The sequence below is a fragment of the Penicillium psychrosexuale genome (assembly GCF_028828465.1).
Source record: "Penicillium psychrosexuale strain IBT 29551 chromosome Unknown utg000002l, whole genome shotgun sequence".
Taxonomy (NCBI): domain Eukaryota; kingdom Fungi; phylum Ascomycota; class Eurotiomycetes; order Eurotiales; family Aspergillaceae; genus Penicillium; species Penicillium psychrosexuale.
Window position 1 is genome coordinate 4,918,993 of NW_026643187.1, and position 15,833 is coordinate 4,934,825.

At 48.9% G+C, this 15,833-nt stretch overlaps 5 protein-coding genes across 5 annotated transcripts; 3 read left to right on the forward strand and 2 right to left on the reverse strand.

Moving 5' to 3' along the window:
* Nucleotides 1-907: 907 nt before the first annotated feature.
* Nucleotides 908-5,118, forward strand: N7518_003000 (uncharacterized protein; the record flags this gene model as incomplete). The annotated part of the gene is made up of 4 exons (XM_057183927.1): nucleotides 908-1,140; nucleotides 1,198-1,354; nucleotides 1,413-1,863; nucleotides 1,916-5,118. 4 exons carry the CDS (start codon nucleotides 908-910, stop codon nucleotides 5,116-5,118), a joined length of 4,044 nt encoding a protein of 1,347 aa, XP_057045377.1.
* Nucleotides 5,119-5,366: 248 nt separating this feature from the next.
* N7518_003001 (DNA-directed DNA polymerase zeta catalytic subunit REV3) lies at nucleotides 5,367-10,503 on the reverse strand (the record flags this gene model as incomplete). Its single annotated transcript, XM_057183928.1, has 2 exons — nucleotides 5,367-10,219; nucleotides 10,269-10,503. The coding sequence occupies 2 exons, from the start codon at nucleotides 10,501-10,503 to the stop codon at nucleotides 5,367-5,369; spliced, it is 5,088 nt and encodes a 1,695-aa protein (XP_057045378.1).
* A 323-nt stretch (nucleotides 10,504-10,826) lies between these two features.
* slu7 (mRNA splicing protein SLU7) lies at nucleotides 10,827-12,239 on the forward strand (the record flags this gene model as incomplete). Its single annotated transcript, XM_057183929.1, has 1 exon — nucleotides 10,827-12,239. The coding sequence occupies one exon, from the start codon at nucleotides 10,827-10,829 to the stop codon at nucleotides 12,237-12,239; it is 1,413 nt and encodes a 470-aa protein (XP_057045379.1).
* Nucleotides 12,240-12,766: 527 nt separating this feature from the next.
* Nucleotides 12,767-13,374, forward strand: N7518_003003 (60S ribosomal protein eL37; the record flags this gene model as incomplete). The annotated part of the gene is made up of 4 exons (XM_057183930.1): nucleotides 12,767-12,770; nucleotides 12,845-12,907; nucleotides 13,055-13,126; nucleotides 13,235-13,374. The coding sequence occupies 4 exons, from the start codon at nucleotides 12,767-12,769 to the stop codon at nucleotides 13,372-13,374; spliced, it is 279 nt and encodes a 92-aa protein (XP_057045380.1).
* A 521-nt stretch (nucleotides 13,375-13,895) lies between these two features.
* On the reverse strand, nucleotides 13,896-15,111 carry N7518_003004 (uncharacterized protein; the record flags this gene model as incomplete). The annotated part of the gene is made up of 3 exons (XM_057183931.1): nucleotides 13,896-14,213; nucleotides 14,275-14,736; nucleotides 14,851-15,111. 3 exons carry the CDS (start codon nucleotides 15,109-15,111, stop codon nucleotides 13,896-13,898), a joined length of 1,041 nt encoding a protein of 346 aa, XP_057045381.1.
* Between the last annotated feature and the right edge of the window lie 722 nt (nucleotides 15,112-15,833).

Here is a 15,833-nt window from a genome sequence, read left to right on the forward strand (position 1 = left end):
GAATAATTATGATATCTATCGTACATGTTGCTTACCGATGCGTTTATCCTTGGGATATTTCTTCGTAAGCAATAATCTACACCACGGACCCTAATTGCCTTAGATAGTCTTAGTTTATTTTTGCACCATTTGAAAGTCTGCCACTACCCTAAGACAATTGTTTGAAACTTCAGGGAGGTTTCCTTTGTTCCTTATTCCTTTCTATCTCGGCTTAGAGTGATTCATTTGCTTGTGCCCTTCTTTTTATTTGTCCTTCACCTTGCCAGTATTGAATTTACTCAATGTATACACATAATACACTATTGCTGTCACAACCTCTTCGGCTTTCTAAAGGTAGCAAATAATTTATTTTCCACTAGAATATCACTAGGGCATTAGAAATATTTCACCACGCCCCGTAAAGTAGCCATGTTTAACCAATTGGACTATATGTACAGTGAAGGGATTCTCAGTCTCAAATCACTTTCAAGAAGGAGAATAGAGCAGCAATAGTCTCATTTGCAAGTCTATATTAAAACATCTTATCCTCGCTTGACTGAATTCAAACTGATCAATTAAACTCTCATATGCCATCCCTGCCATGTCTTTTATCCCTCATTTTATAGTCAGTTCTCTTGCCCCTAGGGCCATTACAGGTTAAGACGGTCACTTTTTCGTACAAAACGTGTTTCCGTGCGCTCTAATGTTCTATATAGACTCTTAGAATATAGTTATTCACGCGTATTAATCTTTCAGTTTCCGTTAGTCGCTCATTTCTTTTTTAGTCCTCCTTTCCGTTTCTTATTTGTCCCAATCCTTCCTTCCGACCTTGGAAGGGTATATAACGTACCCTTTCTTCTCCTCTTCTTCAACTTCTTCTGCTTCTTCGTAACACATCCTACTCTCTTGCCTGACAACCAAGCGCACAATGGCAGGCCCTGATATCCCCAACGTGCAACCCCCGAGGTCCAACCCGCCAGTCCGGGGTTGGACGACCTGGAGATCATGGAGGACCTGTGCAGTGGACTTGCTGAATGTCCCAAGGGAAATGAATACCCACGACATCTACGACGCTTTCAACAAGTACGGTAATCTGATCTCCATCGATCTCTGGGAGGACACCTCGGGCCGGCCTATTTCCAAGGCACGCATTCGTTTCAAGTAAGCATCCTGTCAATTCACCATGCTTCTTACATGCTTTTTACTGATCATCTATAGGCCACCTCCAGATGAGGATTTCTGGAGAACCGGCTCCTTCGGGGTGAAGCTACGGAGTGGCCGTGTCACAGCGTTAGCGCTGTATGTCTGCTGCGGTGATTCGAACGGGACCATCCAGAGCCCAGTCCGCCCAGATGTTCAGCTTCCAGGTGAACTGGTGAGTGCATGCATAACATGAAGCTATCTTACAATACTAATAGTTTTTTTCTTTGAAGGAATTGAAAACCGTTCAAGTTGACATCGGTGTCCTGCTAGGTCCATCCACTATCCATTCTATGCAAAGCTTTAACAACCTGGCATACCCCAGATTTGTTGTGGATGTCATGCGCAAGTGCTTGTTCCTCTACTTCAAAGTGGGCATTCGCGGATCGGAGACTGCTGCCGACGTAATCCAGCATGACTATCGTGTCAAAATCACGTTTCTCCAACTGTCCCAGATTTACCAACAGTACGACAAAGCCACGCGAGAACATTCCTTTGTGATCGTCCTAGGCTCCGCCGCCATTTGGCACCGAAAGGCCAAAGAAATTCGGTCCACATTGACAGAGCCGTTGAGCTGGAGAGAAGAGGATAGTTGGTATCGCCAAACCTCCGTGACACATAACCCGAACTTGCTAAAGAATCTTCCCACAAATTTGAAGAAGACGGGACATATCATTGACTTGGGTAAGTACCGGTATCCATTATGATATTGTACGCTAACCAGTTTTTTTAACAGGGCGATGGAACGTATTCAAGATCTCATTCGCACCGGACGTACATCCCGATATGCGTCGTGTCGACGATAACAGTCACTATTTGATGCGCGTTAGAGAAATCTTCAAGGATTATAACATCAACGTCAAAGATGGAAGTCACTTTATCGAGAAAACAGACCGACCGGTACCAGTGTGGCATTGGATTGACTTTTCGGAGTCCAAGTCTAACAAGGCTTCCGCATTGCTGCAAGATCTAGGAGACCAGAACTATCTCCATCTTCCTTTCAAGGTGCGGTATCAACTGGAGGTTTGTTTGTCCCAGGGATATCTCTCTGAATTCACCATGACCCGCGAATTCGTAGAGAGATTGAAGGATCTCGGGGATGACCAAGCTACAAGACTCCTAGAGTTCGTTGCAACTGAGAAAAAACAGTACCTTGAGGCCATGGAAATCTTTGGTCTCAAATTCTTCAGAGGAGTGACTGACTCGAAGATTCCGAGCTACTGTTGCTTCATGCACACAGCACGAGTCACTCCGACTACAATTTACTACAATACCCCAACTGTAGACATCTCAAATCGTGTCGTCCGCGAATGGTCTACCAAAGGTGCACCTGGGCGCTTTCTTCGAGTTCGATTTACAGATGAAAGAACCGAAGGTCGCATCAATGCTTCACTGAGCGATTCCAACGATGAGATCTACACCCGTGTCAAAAGGACACTGGCCAACGGTATCACTATTGGAGACCGTCGCTACGAGTTCCTCGCATTTGGTAACTCCCAGTTCCGCGAGCATGGCGCATACTTCTTTGCACCAGATGCCGGTATCTCAGCGGGAACTATCCGGGCCTGGATGGGCCAATTCAACCATATCCGAAATGTAGCCAAATACGCTGCAAGACTAGGGCAATGCTTTTCAACAACCCGAGCTTTCACCGGATCATCCGTTCAAACTGTTACATGCGATGAAATTGTTCGTAACGACTTCACGTTCTCGGATGGTGTTGGAAAGATTTCCAAATTCCTTGCCCAGATGGTCACCTCTCAGCACAACATAAAAACTCTCACTGGAGAACCTCCTTCGGCTTTCCAGTTTCGACTTGGAGGAGCCAAGGGCATGCTTGTTGTCTCTGGAGACCCTCTGCCTCAGGAGGTACACCTTCGACCAAGTCAGCAAAAGTTCGAAACCAATCAAGCTGGCTTGGAGATTATTCGCTGGTCCCAGTATTCTCTCGCAACTTTAAATCGCCAGTTAATTCTTGTGCTTTCTGCTCTGAATATACCAGATGAAGTCTTCCACAGTAAGCTCAACATCATGTTGAGTAGCTTCCATCGAGCCATGCGCAATGATTCGAAAGCAATTAACCTTCTTCAGAAGTACGTCGACCCAAACCAGATGACCCTCACCTTGGCTCAGATGGTATCTGATGGCTTCCGACGAAATGAGGAGCCGTTTGCCAATACCATGCTCGAGCTTTGGAAGTCCTGGCATCTGAAGCACCTCAAAGAGAAAGCAAAGATTGCCATAGACCAAGGAGCCAACCTTCTCGGTGTCATAGACGAGACAGGTGTTTTGAAGGGCTACTTCAAAAGCGCATTGCCGGGCAGAAGAGCCTCTTATGAAGAGAGGCTGGCCGCTCTTCCTGAAATCTTTGTCCAGATCTGCCGGTTAGATGGAGATGGCGAGTACGAAGTCATTGAAGGTCTCTGCATTCTCGCTCGCAACCCTTCTCTTCATCCTGGAGATATTCGTGTGGTTCGAGCAGTGAACCGACCGGAACTGCAAGCGCTTCGGGATGTGGTCGTGCTTCCCCAAACTGGCGACCAGGACATTGCGAGCATGTGCTCTGGGGGTGACCTCGACGGCGATGACTACCTCGTTATTTGGGACCCCGATCTGATTCCCACAAACTGGTTCGTCGAATGCATGGACTACAAGGGTTCCAAAGCGCCAGACCTTGATCACGATGTGACAGTTGATGAGATCACTTCATTCTTCGTCACCTATATGAAGAATGACTGCCTCCCCCGAATTGCACACGCGCATTTGGCCTGGGCTGACAGACTCCCGAGGGGTGTATGGGAAGACAAGTGCATTCGTCTCGCTCAGCTTCATTCTGACGCAGTTGACTATAACAAGAGCGGTGCGCATGCGAGAATGACCCGCTCTTTGGATCCCAAGTTCTGGCCCCATTTCATGGAAAAGCGGTTCAAGAGACCATCCAGCATTTACAAGTCTACTAAAATCCTCGGCCAACTGTACGACGCAGTGGTAACTCCGGACTTTGTTCCCAAGCTAGAGAAGCCCTTCGACTCTCGTATCCTGGAATCCCCGCTGGCTGCAGCAAGTGAGACCTACATGGAATACGCCCGCGAGCTCAAGGCGGAATTCGACATGAACATGCGACAAATCATGGCTCAGTATGAGATCAACACCGAGTTTGAGGTGTGGTCAACTTTTGTACTCCGCCACGGCTTCGTGATCAGGGACTACAAGATGCAGGAAGACCTTGGCAGGATTGTGGGTACACTCCGCCGTGGATTTCGCCACCAGTGCTATGACAAAGTCGGCCGTCAGGGTGGAAACATTCCTGCCTTGGTCATCGCCATGTATCGTGTTACTCAGGAGCAAGTAGCCGCGGCTCTGGAGGCTCGACGCAAAGAGGCACTGCAGAGAGAGGATATTACCATTGTTGAAGTGAACTTCACTGAGCTTCCACTCATTAGCTTCCCTTGGATTTTCCCCGACGTCCTCGGTGATGTTGCGACGGGCCGGGCGCGACAATCTCTAGTCCCGGAGGGACAAGGAGGCGGCGATCCTGCAAATCCTAACGATGGCACAATCTTCACTCACAATCAGATCCTCAAGATTATTGAAGATATGGATGAGGAAGCGAAGCCGAAGGCTAAGGAAAACGTGGAGCCGAAAGCTGAGGAGAACACCAAGCCGAAGGCTGAGGCGGGCTCTGGCTCCGCGCCCCCAGATCAAGAACCCATGGCTCGTCGACGCATTGACAAAACCGAGCCTAATGCCAAACCCGACGACAGAAAAAAGGAGGTGTGCTTCGACGAGGACGATGAGAAGGAGGGAGGCGTGGAGATCGCCGCTGCTGAGGCCGGAGAAAAGATTCGAAAGCAGGCTTTAACGGAGGATATTGTGGAAATGGAGGGCGATGTGCAGCCTTCAGCGCTTGACATTTTGCTTGACATGATGAACAGCTGATCGTTCGCTCTTCGCTTTACGAGACAAGAAAAAAAAAAAAAAGGAGAAAATCGAAAAAACTTACACAAAAAACCGGAGGCAGGGTGGAATCAGACCAGCGTTGTAACTTAGTCAGGTGATGAGCTGCGAGTCTGCGATGCGAATGAAACTGGACGCTCGAATTTCCTCCAATTTGTAGAACTAAACAGCAAAACAACAATAGATTCTGTAGGGTATATCCAGGTTAAAACTCCAATTGCTTCAAAACACTACCAATCCAATCCCTCATCCGCCTTCCGTTCCAACAATTCGACGACAGGCTCCAAAACAGCCTTGGTGTGTCTCCAATTAGCAGCATCTCTGGTCCTCGAGTAAAAGACAGGGCAATCCAAACTATCACAACTAACCTCGTCACCAGGAGAAACGCCCATACAAGAGCGACAAATGGCTTCCAGACCAACGACTCTCTTTTCCGCCTTTCGCAGCCGCGAAACAACATCAAGCATCGTAAGATGCGGCTTCTGTAGACAGTTCTCACACACCGGAATAGTAGCATTAGACAATCTCGACCGACAGACAACACACGAAGACGAGCGCATATAAGACTCAAGAGTCTTCTTGTTAACCCCAGCAGAATTCGAGAGCGTCGATCCTTCAATACGCCGAATACGCTGCACCTTCGGCATCTCATCATACCACTGCCGAACATTGGCACCCACAAGATTGAAGATCCTCTCCAGCGGCGGAATAATATTCTTTGTGATATAGTACTCCGCATCGATCTCGAGATGCGCGTCATGCAAAATCTTCTGCGGCGCAACACAGCGGTCAATAAGTCTCGCGCCAGGCGCACCAGTGACAACCACGTACGGGACACGCTCGCCGGTCTGCGGCTCGGAGCGCGGGTCCTCCATCATGCGCTTTGTGCTGATCATCGCGCCGGCGGGCAGGCTGCGCTCGGAGTATGTCCCCAGTCGGACTTCGCGGGCGAAGCAGAAGTCTTGGATGGAGACGCGGCCTTGCATGATCTTTGTGCATTGGCGTTGGAAGTAGGATTTTACCTGGGAGAGGTCTGCGGTGCGGAAGAGCATTTTTAGAGCATTTTCTTCGATTTTTTGTTCGGCGGGTGTGCCGTCGCGTCGGACGGTTTCGATGCCCTTTGCGTCGAATTCGGGCTCTTTTTGCGCCCGGTGCTCGTATTTGAAGCCTACATAGCGTTTCTTTGCGAGCAGGATGCACGGGTGGTAGACTTTTTCGAATTTTAGTTTGATCGGGCGTGGGTTCAGGTCTGTTACTGCTTCGGCGATTTCTTCGCCGATGTCGAAGGCTTGGTCGCGTGTGCGGCCTTTTAGGTAGATGAATAGACTGTCGGTGTCGCCGTAGACGACTTCCGCGCCCCAGCGTTCGATGGAGTGGATGAAGGCGATGGCTTTTTCGAGGGTTTCTCGTCCGGTCTGTACGATGCTGTCGGCGATCTCGGAACAGGGCATTCGTCCGGAGAATGAGGCAGATGTGTAGCCGTATGTGACGTTTGCAATCAGCTTGAGTGCCAGCTGTCTGTTGTTCAGAAGCCGCTGCAAGACCTTATCGTCTTTGTCGGCCTTCATGCCGTTTTTGACCATCACGCGAGTTTCAAGAATCTCAGAGAGCATCTTGGCCAGCAGCGACTGACGCGCTTCTTGATTCGCATACATCATACCATTTGGTGCGATGTTGATATTGTTCTTTAGTAACCCGAGCAGCCTGGGCTGTCGCTTGTAATCTAGGAACCCCATCTTATCTCGCCCACGCCAGTGCATTGCTCTGCCGAGGAAGGTTGAGTAGCAGTAGTTGTACGCGATCATGACACTCGGGTACAGTGACTGGAAATCAAGCACCAAAAGTGGGCTAGTGTAGAAGTCACTTTGTGGTTCCATGACCAGGGGCAAGCATTCTAATGCGTTCTGTTGTCCGACCTGCTTTTTGCTTGGTGAGACGAGGAGGAAGTTCTCTGGCTTCGCAATTCGGAACATCAGAGACTCGACTTTGAACTGGGATCCCCGGGAAATCACAGAGGCGAAATCAATTCCCAGCAATCTCGCTTGCTCGCTTATCCTTGTTGTCAATTCATTGGCCTCGATAATTTCCAAATTCATTTGCACACGAGAGGTGAAATATTCCACTACTTTGAAGAGATTGCGAGGCTTGCCACTTTGGTGCCATTGCGTCAAGTCTTTGGGGGAATAGTGAGGAATTCGGCGATGCAAGACATGAAAGACAACGTTCTCCATCGTGTACTGTAGCAGGTTGAGCTCGCTTTTCATGGCGCGCCAGATGTTAAATATGTGTCGCCCAGTGATGCGAATGGACGAGGAGTGGTTGAAACCCCACTGATCTGCCTCTTTCCCAAATCGTCCATTGGACTGCGATTTTGTCCTTGAGAGCTCCTCGCATATGTCAAAGTCATACTTCTTGCGCGCTCGCTCGATCACATATCCCCATGAAGCGTTGTGGACCTCGTAGCCGGCGATTATGTCCGGATCGTAGTATCGGACAATATCTATGAGTCGGGTTATCAGGTCCAGTTCCGTGGGCTCACACTCGACGTCAATTGTTAATGCCTTTGATATTTTGGCTTCCGGCCTCTCGCCTTCGCCATGGTATACCATCCCAACCTGGACTCCCGGGAGATGACTATTGACCTCAAAATCCTCGTCTTCGGATTGGATACACCAGAACATACAAGTGATTTCGTCCTCCTCGGGGTTGGCCATGAGTGTTCCGCGCGTGTTTACATGCACTTCTAAGCTCATTGTGCTCATGTGCTGAGCTTGGTGTTCCACGCTAGTGGACACTCCATGCTGTGAGTATTTGAAGCCATGTGCGTTCTTCTGTGTTGGGCCCTCGATCTGCGAGAGAAAGATGGATTTCCTCTTAGTAGGTATGGCTTGGGCTGCGTTTGGGTTGAATTCTTTCGAGGCTTCTAACTCTTCAAACCACTGTATGACTTCCGACCTGCTTGGCGGGACAGGAGCAAACTCCCAGACCCTGGCGGTACACTTTTCTCGGAGTTGCCGATCAACCTTTTCTTGCTGATCTCGGTCGTGTGCTGTTGGTATCTGCTCACCAAAAATTGCAGGTGCCTCTGCTGTTGGGTCGAAATTTGGTAGATAGTGAATTGTGTTGCTCCCTAGTCGAAATTCTCGGCCGCCATAGTCTCTGGGCCGTTCAGGCACATCCCTTTCGTTCCTGTAAAATGCTTTCTGGTATACAACTGAAGGACGCCCATATTCATTTAGTGTTGAACTGACTTCGCTAGAAGTTGGGCTCGCAAAATTGAAGAAACGCAATGAGGTGTTTGGTGTAAAATTGAATGACTGCTGAATGTTTTTCATGGTCTCAGCGAGGCGTGGATCCAAAGAGACTGGACCCGTCACTGTTGCAGACGAATTTAGCTCTGAGGAGCTCTGAATTTCACTTATTTCGCCTAACAATTTCGTGCCAGATCTAGAAGGGAGAGAACTTAAGAGGGGCTGGAATGACTCCGGATCTTTTCTTGAAGAATTTGGCTCATCTTGGCTGTACCGCAAAATGGTCGAAGGATCATTAGGATCCTTGACCACCGGGAATTTCAGGCCGCTGGTGTAACTATGCGCCTTTGGACGGGGTGTTCTCTGCGAGGAAGATGATTTTGGTTCCGATGACGGCGTTTCCGCGTAAGAATCCAAATTGCTATCAAAGGAGACACTTTTTTGTTTGTTGTCTTGCTGATGCTTTCGCGTACTGGGCGATTCCAATGGCCCGTCAGGCAAGCCGTGTTTGGCCATGTGTCTAGCTCTTTTGGTAGACGAATAATGGCAATCGAGGGCTTCAAAGTGTTGTCTTTTGGGTGTTACACTGCTGCTTTGACTCTGATTCCTGGGCCGTCTTTCTTGGACTACACAATCTCCTTCCTTGTAGACACCATCCATAGTTGTTTCTGCGTTGTCGGTCTCAGCAGGCTCTTCGGGTGCAAACAAATCTGAGAAGCGCATTTCGTCAAAGACCTCATCGTAAAAGCTCTCCTTCAGCGTGTCCTCTTTCATTTCAGTCTCCTGTTCCGTTCTCCCTTCCAATGAGGACCCTTCTTGATCAGAATCCGAGTAATACCGTCCGTCAGGTTGAGATGATAAAGCTAGACTCTCGTCAACCGAAATTTCCGGCACTTTTTGCTCGGCTGGGTCCTGAGAACGGCTGCTATCAAAGGTCAAAGTACTGATTTTATCAGGAAAGAAGTCCTCAACACTATCCAACGCAGTCTTCACATTTTTGGCTTGGGCGTCGGTATTCAAGAATGTCTCGAATGTCGTGTCTTTGTTGTCATCGTCGCGTTTCTCGTTAGCCTCAAGCTCAGATGCCATCTCACGGAATTCTTCCTCGTGTATCCAGCCAGCTCTCGACTGATCTCGTGGATCTGCAGACATTGAAACCAATTCCTCGGGTCCAAACGGAGTGCTTCCGGGGTCAGTGATGCCCATCCTCTTCTTGCGTCTGCGAGTTTCGTCCTGCCACAGTCCAGCCATGCTAGGGACGAGCCGCTCGTTAACCGCGACAGGTTTCAACAGCTCGGTGAAATCGTGGTGCAAAGGCCGTTCCTTTACATCAAGACGGTTCAGGATATCTTGAACACAGATATCAACCTCCAGCGCGCAATTGCTTTGTTTCTGTAAAGCAGGGTGATCGAGTATGCTCTCGGGTGGGACTGAACGATCGTGCCAGCGATGGGCTAGATTGCTGAGCTCGAGATACTCAGGTACTGGAGCTCGGAACTTGACTTGACTACAGTTCATGGTTGCACATCCGTACAAATTGTAGTCGCACATCCATTGCGGGATGTATTGCATATGTGCCTCGTAGGGTTGAAGTGAACGTTTCATAACAGCTCCCTGGTGCAGAAGATCGACCAGGCGATTTGTATGGAAGGGGTTTAAGAGATAAATTTTGAAGAAAAACCGCCATCCCACATGGTATCCGTAGAACGGGACTCCTTTCACCAAGGTGATGTGCGCCACAAACGCTGTCCTCCGGTCATATGCATTTCGGCGAAAGCTGACCGCCAGAGCATGATCGATTGAAAGATGGATAGATCGGATTGCCGTGTTTACTACAGTTTTGGTAAGTTAACCCTCAGATCACCAATGACTATCACTAACCATCTTCTGGCGCCAAAGACCCGGTGTATTCGATGTAAAGGTATGGAAATGCGCCATGGACATGTACGCAAACTCTCTGGCCTGTCTCGGTAGCTCCAAATATTCGAATCACAGGCACCTTGGGTTGAAAATCTTTCTCCGAGGATTCATCACGAAAAGGTAGTGGAGGATCCAACTCCGACGCGGTCGCTTGGTAATGATCGATACAGTTGAGACGCACACGGAATGGCTCCATCGCTCTGGTGTGTGGCGACCAGAAGCCACAGCAACATTCCGAAGGATAAATAAATCACGCACCGATTATCGCATGTGTGTCCTCTCTGGCACCTGTAAGAATATGTGGTTGAGAAAACGCGACATAGATACGTCCTTGACAACGCGCGATAACGCCTAGTCACGTGTTTCATATCAAGTCCACCCGCCAAGCTCGGGCCTGTCGCAACTTCACTCATCTCATCTCACGACAAGAGAGAGCTACAGGTGGCTTAATCTACTTCCTCCCTTGCTTTCCTTTCTTCCCAAGTCCAATTTTACCCCTCCTCGTTGAACATCCCAGTCATGTCACGAAAACCCGCGGATGTGGCGTCAAAAACGCCTAACGAGTACATTCCGTCCTTCATCTCAAAAAAGCCATTCTACGTCGACGATGAGACAAACAACGATTACCTAGAACATCAACGCCTTCAGAAAGCTATTCCCGATCAGTCAAAATGGTATGATCGAGGAAAGCGTGCGGGCCCAGCAGCCACCAAATACCGCAAAGGCGCATGTGAAAACTGCGGCGCGATGACACACAAAACCAAAGAGTGTCTGAGTCGACCCCGCAAGCAAGGCGCCAGATGGACTGGAAAGGATATTCAGGCAGACGAACTTCTCCAGAAGGTCGACATGGGGTGGGACGCGAAAAGAGATCGGTGGAATGGCTACGATGCCACCGAATATCGCCAGGTCGTCGAGGAATATGAAGAGATGGAGGCCATCAAGCGAATGGCGAAGGATGATTCAAAGCTCAAGAAACTTCAAGCCGATGAAGATGGCGATGAGGCTCCCGATTCGGATATTAGGTACGCCGAAGAATCCGACATGGGACGACAACAGAGTACCGCAACCCGCAACCTACGTATTCGAGAAGACACCGCCAAGTACCTGCTCAACCTGGACCTTGATTCCGCCAAATACGACCCGAAGACACGCCGAATGGTGGATATGGGCGCGCAGGATGATCAAGCCGCTGCACTTGTCGCAGAAGAGAATTTCGTCCGTGCTTCGGGCGATGCTGCGGAATTCGAGAAAGCCCAGCAATATGCGTGGGAGTCACAAGAGAAGGGTCTGCCTCAACTACATATCCAAGCCAATCCGACATCTGGTGAAGTTCTCCGAAAGAAGGAGATGGCTGATAGTGAGGCTAAGCGTGAGGCGCATCGCAAAGCTCTCCTGGATAAATACGGTGGTGCAGAGCACTCAAAACCAAGTGCGCTACGAGAGACGATGGTCGTTGAAAACGAGCGGTTCATTGAATATGACGAGAGTGGTGCCATCAAGGGTGCGCCCAAGAACGCAACTAAATCTAAGTACCCCGAAGACGTGATGGTCAACAATCATGCTTCCGTCTTCGGCAGCTGGTGGTACCAATTCAAATGGGGATATGCATGCTGTTATTCCACTGTGAAGAACAGCTACTGTACAGGGGAAGATGGAAAGAAAGCCTTTGAGGAAGAAGGCAACATGTTGATGATGGCTGGAGCAGTCGATGATAATGAAGAGGTTTTCGAGGACACTGGAAATGCGGATCCCTCTCACGAGTCTGAGCAGGCCGACGGCAGGGATGAAGAGCAGCTTTCAAATGCCAATGGTAAAAAGCGGACCCTGGAAGAATTGAAGTCAGGTATCACAGAGGAGGAATTTGACTCATACAAGCGGAGTCGGCTAGCTGCCGAGGATCCTATGGCGAATTTCATAGGGAAAGATTGATTCTGATGATGTTCTCCATAAACTACTTGCATGGGCGTTCGGATGTACTAAAATACCCTCTTAATATGCTGTTTAAACAGTGAACAAATGCACGACGCAATAATTTGTGTTTACAATCTTTTCGTATATAGTCTTAAAACCACCTCAAAATAATATGCACCAACGGGATATCTAGAATGACCATGAATCAATAGGATATGCTATCTACAACTCTGTAATTGGTCGACTTTCTAGGATGATGGTTATCACGTGATTTATGGGCACGGACCGTCTGATTTCAATGAGGGTTGGTCGGTCACGGGATCCGGTTAAGCCCTGATGGGTTCACGTGATTGACTAACGCACTCGCTTAGTGCACAATCGCCAGATCTTGGGCAAGTTTCGAGACGCTTAGCGACGACGACCCGACAACCAGCCCCTTCAACGGAATTGCCAGGTACGTCCGCATACTGGTCCCTTGACTAGTGTTCACTTCAACCGCGTCGACTTACTAACACATATCCTCATCCACAGTTCCATAATTCAAGATGAGTACGTCCGATGCCGACTCATCGCACCGCGATCCTCCGCAGCGTCGAATAACTCCAAACTAACAACCGCCACAGCTAAGGGTACCTCAAGCTTCGGAAAGCGTCACAACAAGACGCACACTCTGTGCCGTCGTTGTGGTACGTATTACACCTATTTTTCGCGATTTCACCCATCCGACCCGCAGTCGCAAAATTTCTACATCGAAAGACGGAATTAGCGACTACGCCGAATAAACACACAATCTAGCAAGGACAAGCGCTAATCTGTGATATTTACGACTACAGGCAAGCGGTCTTTCCACATCCAGAAGTCGACTTGTGCCAACTGCGGTTACCCTGCTGCCAAGACCCGCAAGTGTACGCAAATACCCCTCCCGAGAACGTTGATGATATGAATGGTGGCCATTATTTGGAATTTGGGCACCAAGTCGAAAACTCTAGCTTACATGCATTTTCTACGAACAGTCAACTGGGGTGAGAAGGCTAAGCGCCGCAAGACCACCGGCTCCGGCCGCCTGCGCTCCCTCCGCGATGTCCACCGCCGCTTCTTGAACGGCTTCCAGACCGGTACCCCCAAGGGTGCCCGTGGCCCCGTCACCAACTAGATTCCCTTTTTCGTCCGCTCGGCGTCGCGTTTTCGTTATCGGAGAGGCTGGAATAGGAATGAGGGGAGGGATCCTGGCATGACATGAATTAGCATTACGGGATAGCATTACTCGAAATGCAATGGCAGTTCCGGACTCTTATCGCTTTCCCGTGGAGTTGGTGGTGTGTGCAACTGTCGATCACGTTGGTTCTCTTTGCCACGTCAAGGATGACAAAGTAGGACTTGCAGACGATGGGAAAAGTTTCGTTGAGGGGCTCTTTTCTACGGAAACGAGCTGGATTAAAAAAACCCCGGGAAAGCGTGAATGAATTTCCTTTTTCTTCGTTTATGGCTGGCGAATATCCCATGTCATGACAGATACAATGTGAACACTCTTCCTACCATTTCATGGTCTGTTCTACTCAGTACGAGCCTCTTTGAGGACAAGACGCAGAGACTTGAATTGGACATGATTCAATGGCTGTTTCTGATAAGCTCGTGATTCTCGTGAACATCTAACCCATAGTATACAGCTTCGGCTCATGATTCTCCACGACCAAACACCCTGACACCGCCATCCCGTTGAATGAAGTACAACGCTTCTTTCTCCTCGAGGCTCTCTTTCTCACTCATGCTCACCCCACCACCTCGGCTGATTCTCAGTACGCCGCTCACATCTTTTGCGGCTCCAGTATCCAAAGTGCGGAGCTGCATGACCGACTGAGCCCGATGCGCCAGCCCAATAACAAGTGCCGCATGTTCCGTCTCTAATGGTGTAGCCATCGTCTCACCCGATGTAGATGCATTGTGTATTAATGGGGCATCTGTAGCCAACGTTAAAACCGTAGCATGTGCACTCTGTCGAACATAGTCAGCCTGCCGTAAACTTCGATTTTGCCTATCAAGTGATAAGCCTTACCTGTTGTAGCGCTGTGATCCACTCCAATATCTCTGTTGCTCCAATGCCCATGCTCGGACCTGTCGCAGCAAGGAGCAGGTCAGGCTGGTCTATAATGAGGAGAAGCTCATCACCATCTTCCATTGAACTTTTTTGCTGTTCAATCACTGATGAGATATCTTTCTCCAGTGCGTCGAGGGAGGCGAGACCGTGGCCAGAGAAATGGAGCTTCTTTGCAATCCCAGGTTCAGCCTTCGGCGTCACATTTCCTCTCACTCCTCTGGTTGTTGGCACCGGCTGTGGTGACCTTCCAGGTACAGCACCAGGCGGAGACCGCATTGAGAGCGTTGTGCGTGGACTTCCCAGACCAGCCGGTGAGATACTGGGAGGAGTGGATGTAGCTTGCTGTGCGTAGAACAGCTCAGACAAGCCATCTATGAATGCAAACTGTTGCTTATCTGCCAGGCGTGCAAGGTCAAGGCCCTATAACCTTGGTTAATGATGTCGAACAAAGTATGTATCAATACATAATATAAGAAGTAGAACACAAATACATGTTCCAGTTCAAATATCAGTAAGGCTGTTGGCTGAACTTACCAATCGCTTTGCTTCGGTCCTCCAGAACTCATAGCTCCGCATGAAGCTCACAAGCACCACTTTCTTCTTGATGCCATTTTGCAGCTCGTCTGAGCCAAATGCCGCGTAGGGACTTGGTGCGCTCAGCGCAGCGTGAAGGAATCTCAGGACCAGCCAGTTTGAAGTCGCACCAAGGACAGAAGAGACTAGTGTCAGAGATGAATCAGGCAAATTTGATACATATGAGGCGAGGAGGGGCGGTAGTGGGGGTTGAGAGGGCATGGTTGCGCCTCGATCCGGATATCGATGCTATCCTTTGTTCCTAACAAGTTGAAAGTGTACCGGGCTGAATCCCAATCTTTCCTCTTCAATTATTCAGTCTTTGTTTGAAAGTGTTGCTGCTGGTCAAGTCGTGGAGATGATGTCGAGAAAAAATGTCTCCAGCTTGTGATTGGCCCCTCAGGTATAGCCATGCCAAGACATTGCATAGAATTTAGTTCTCGTGCTGTTTCTGTATTTGTATTCTCTTGGATATATAGGTAATATATCACATAGTCTAGCACTTGATTCCATCACCGTTTATCACTTAAAGTCTCTAAGTTTGAGGTTCTCAGAATGATGTGTGCAAGCAATATATACCTATAGTTCCAGCTCCATACTACCTCAATTGGCACACCAAACATCTGAAACCTAGATCGATGCAGTTAATAGGAGTCAAACTACCAGGAAAACCACATCTGAGTTTTGAAACAACATACCAAACCGTCAACAAGGGCTGTGATCAAATTCTAGATAATGTATGCCTGAGGCACCAATATGAGTTTTCTGCACCATCACCTGACCGTTTTCCCCACCATGGAGGGGAGCGATGGATGCTTCTTATCCATCGCATTGCAAGAGGCTGTGCTCTAGCGCCGATCGTGAGTACATTCTATACTCTAGAGATCACTTCCCCACCGCTATGTGTATGCGCACCCTAGCCCTATAATGCTTATGTGCTATAC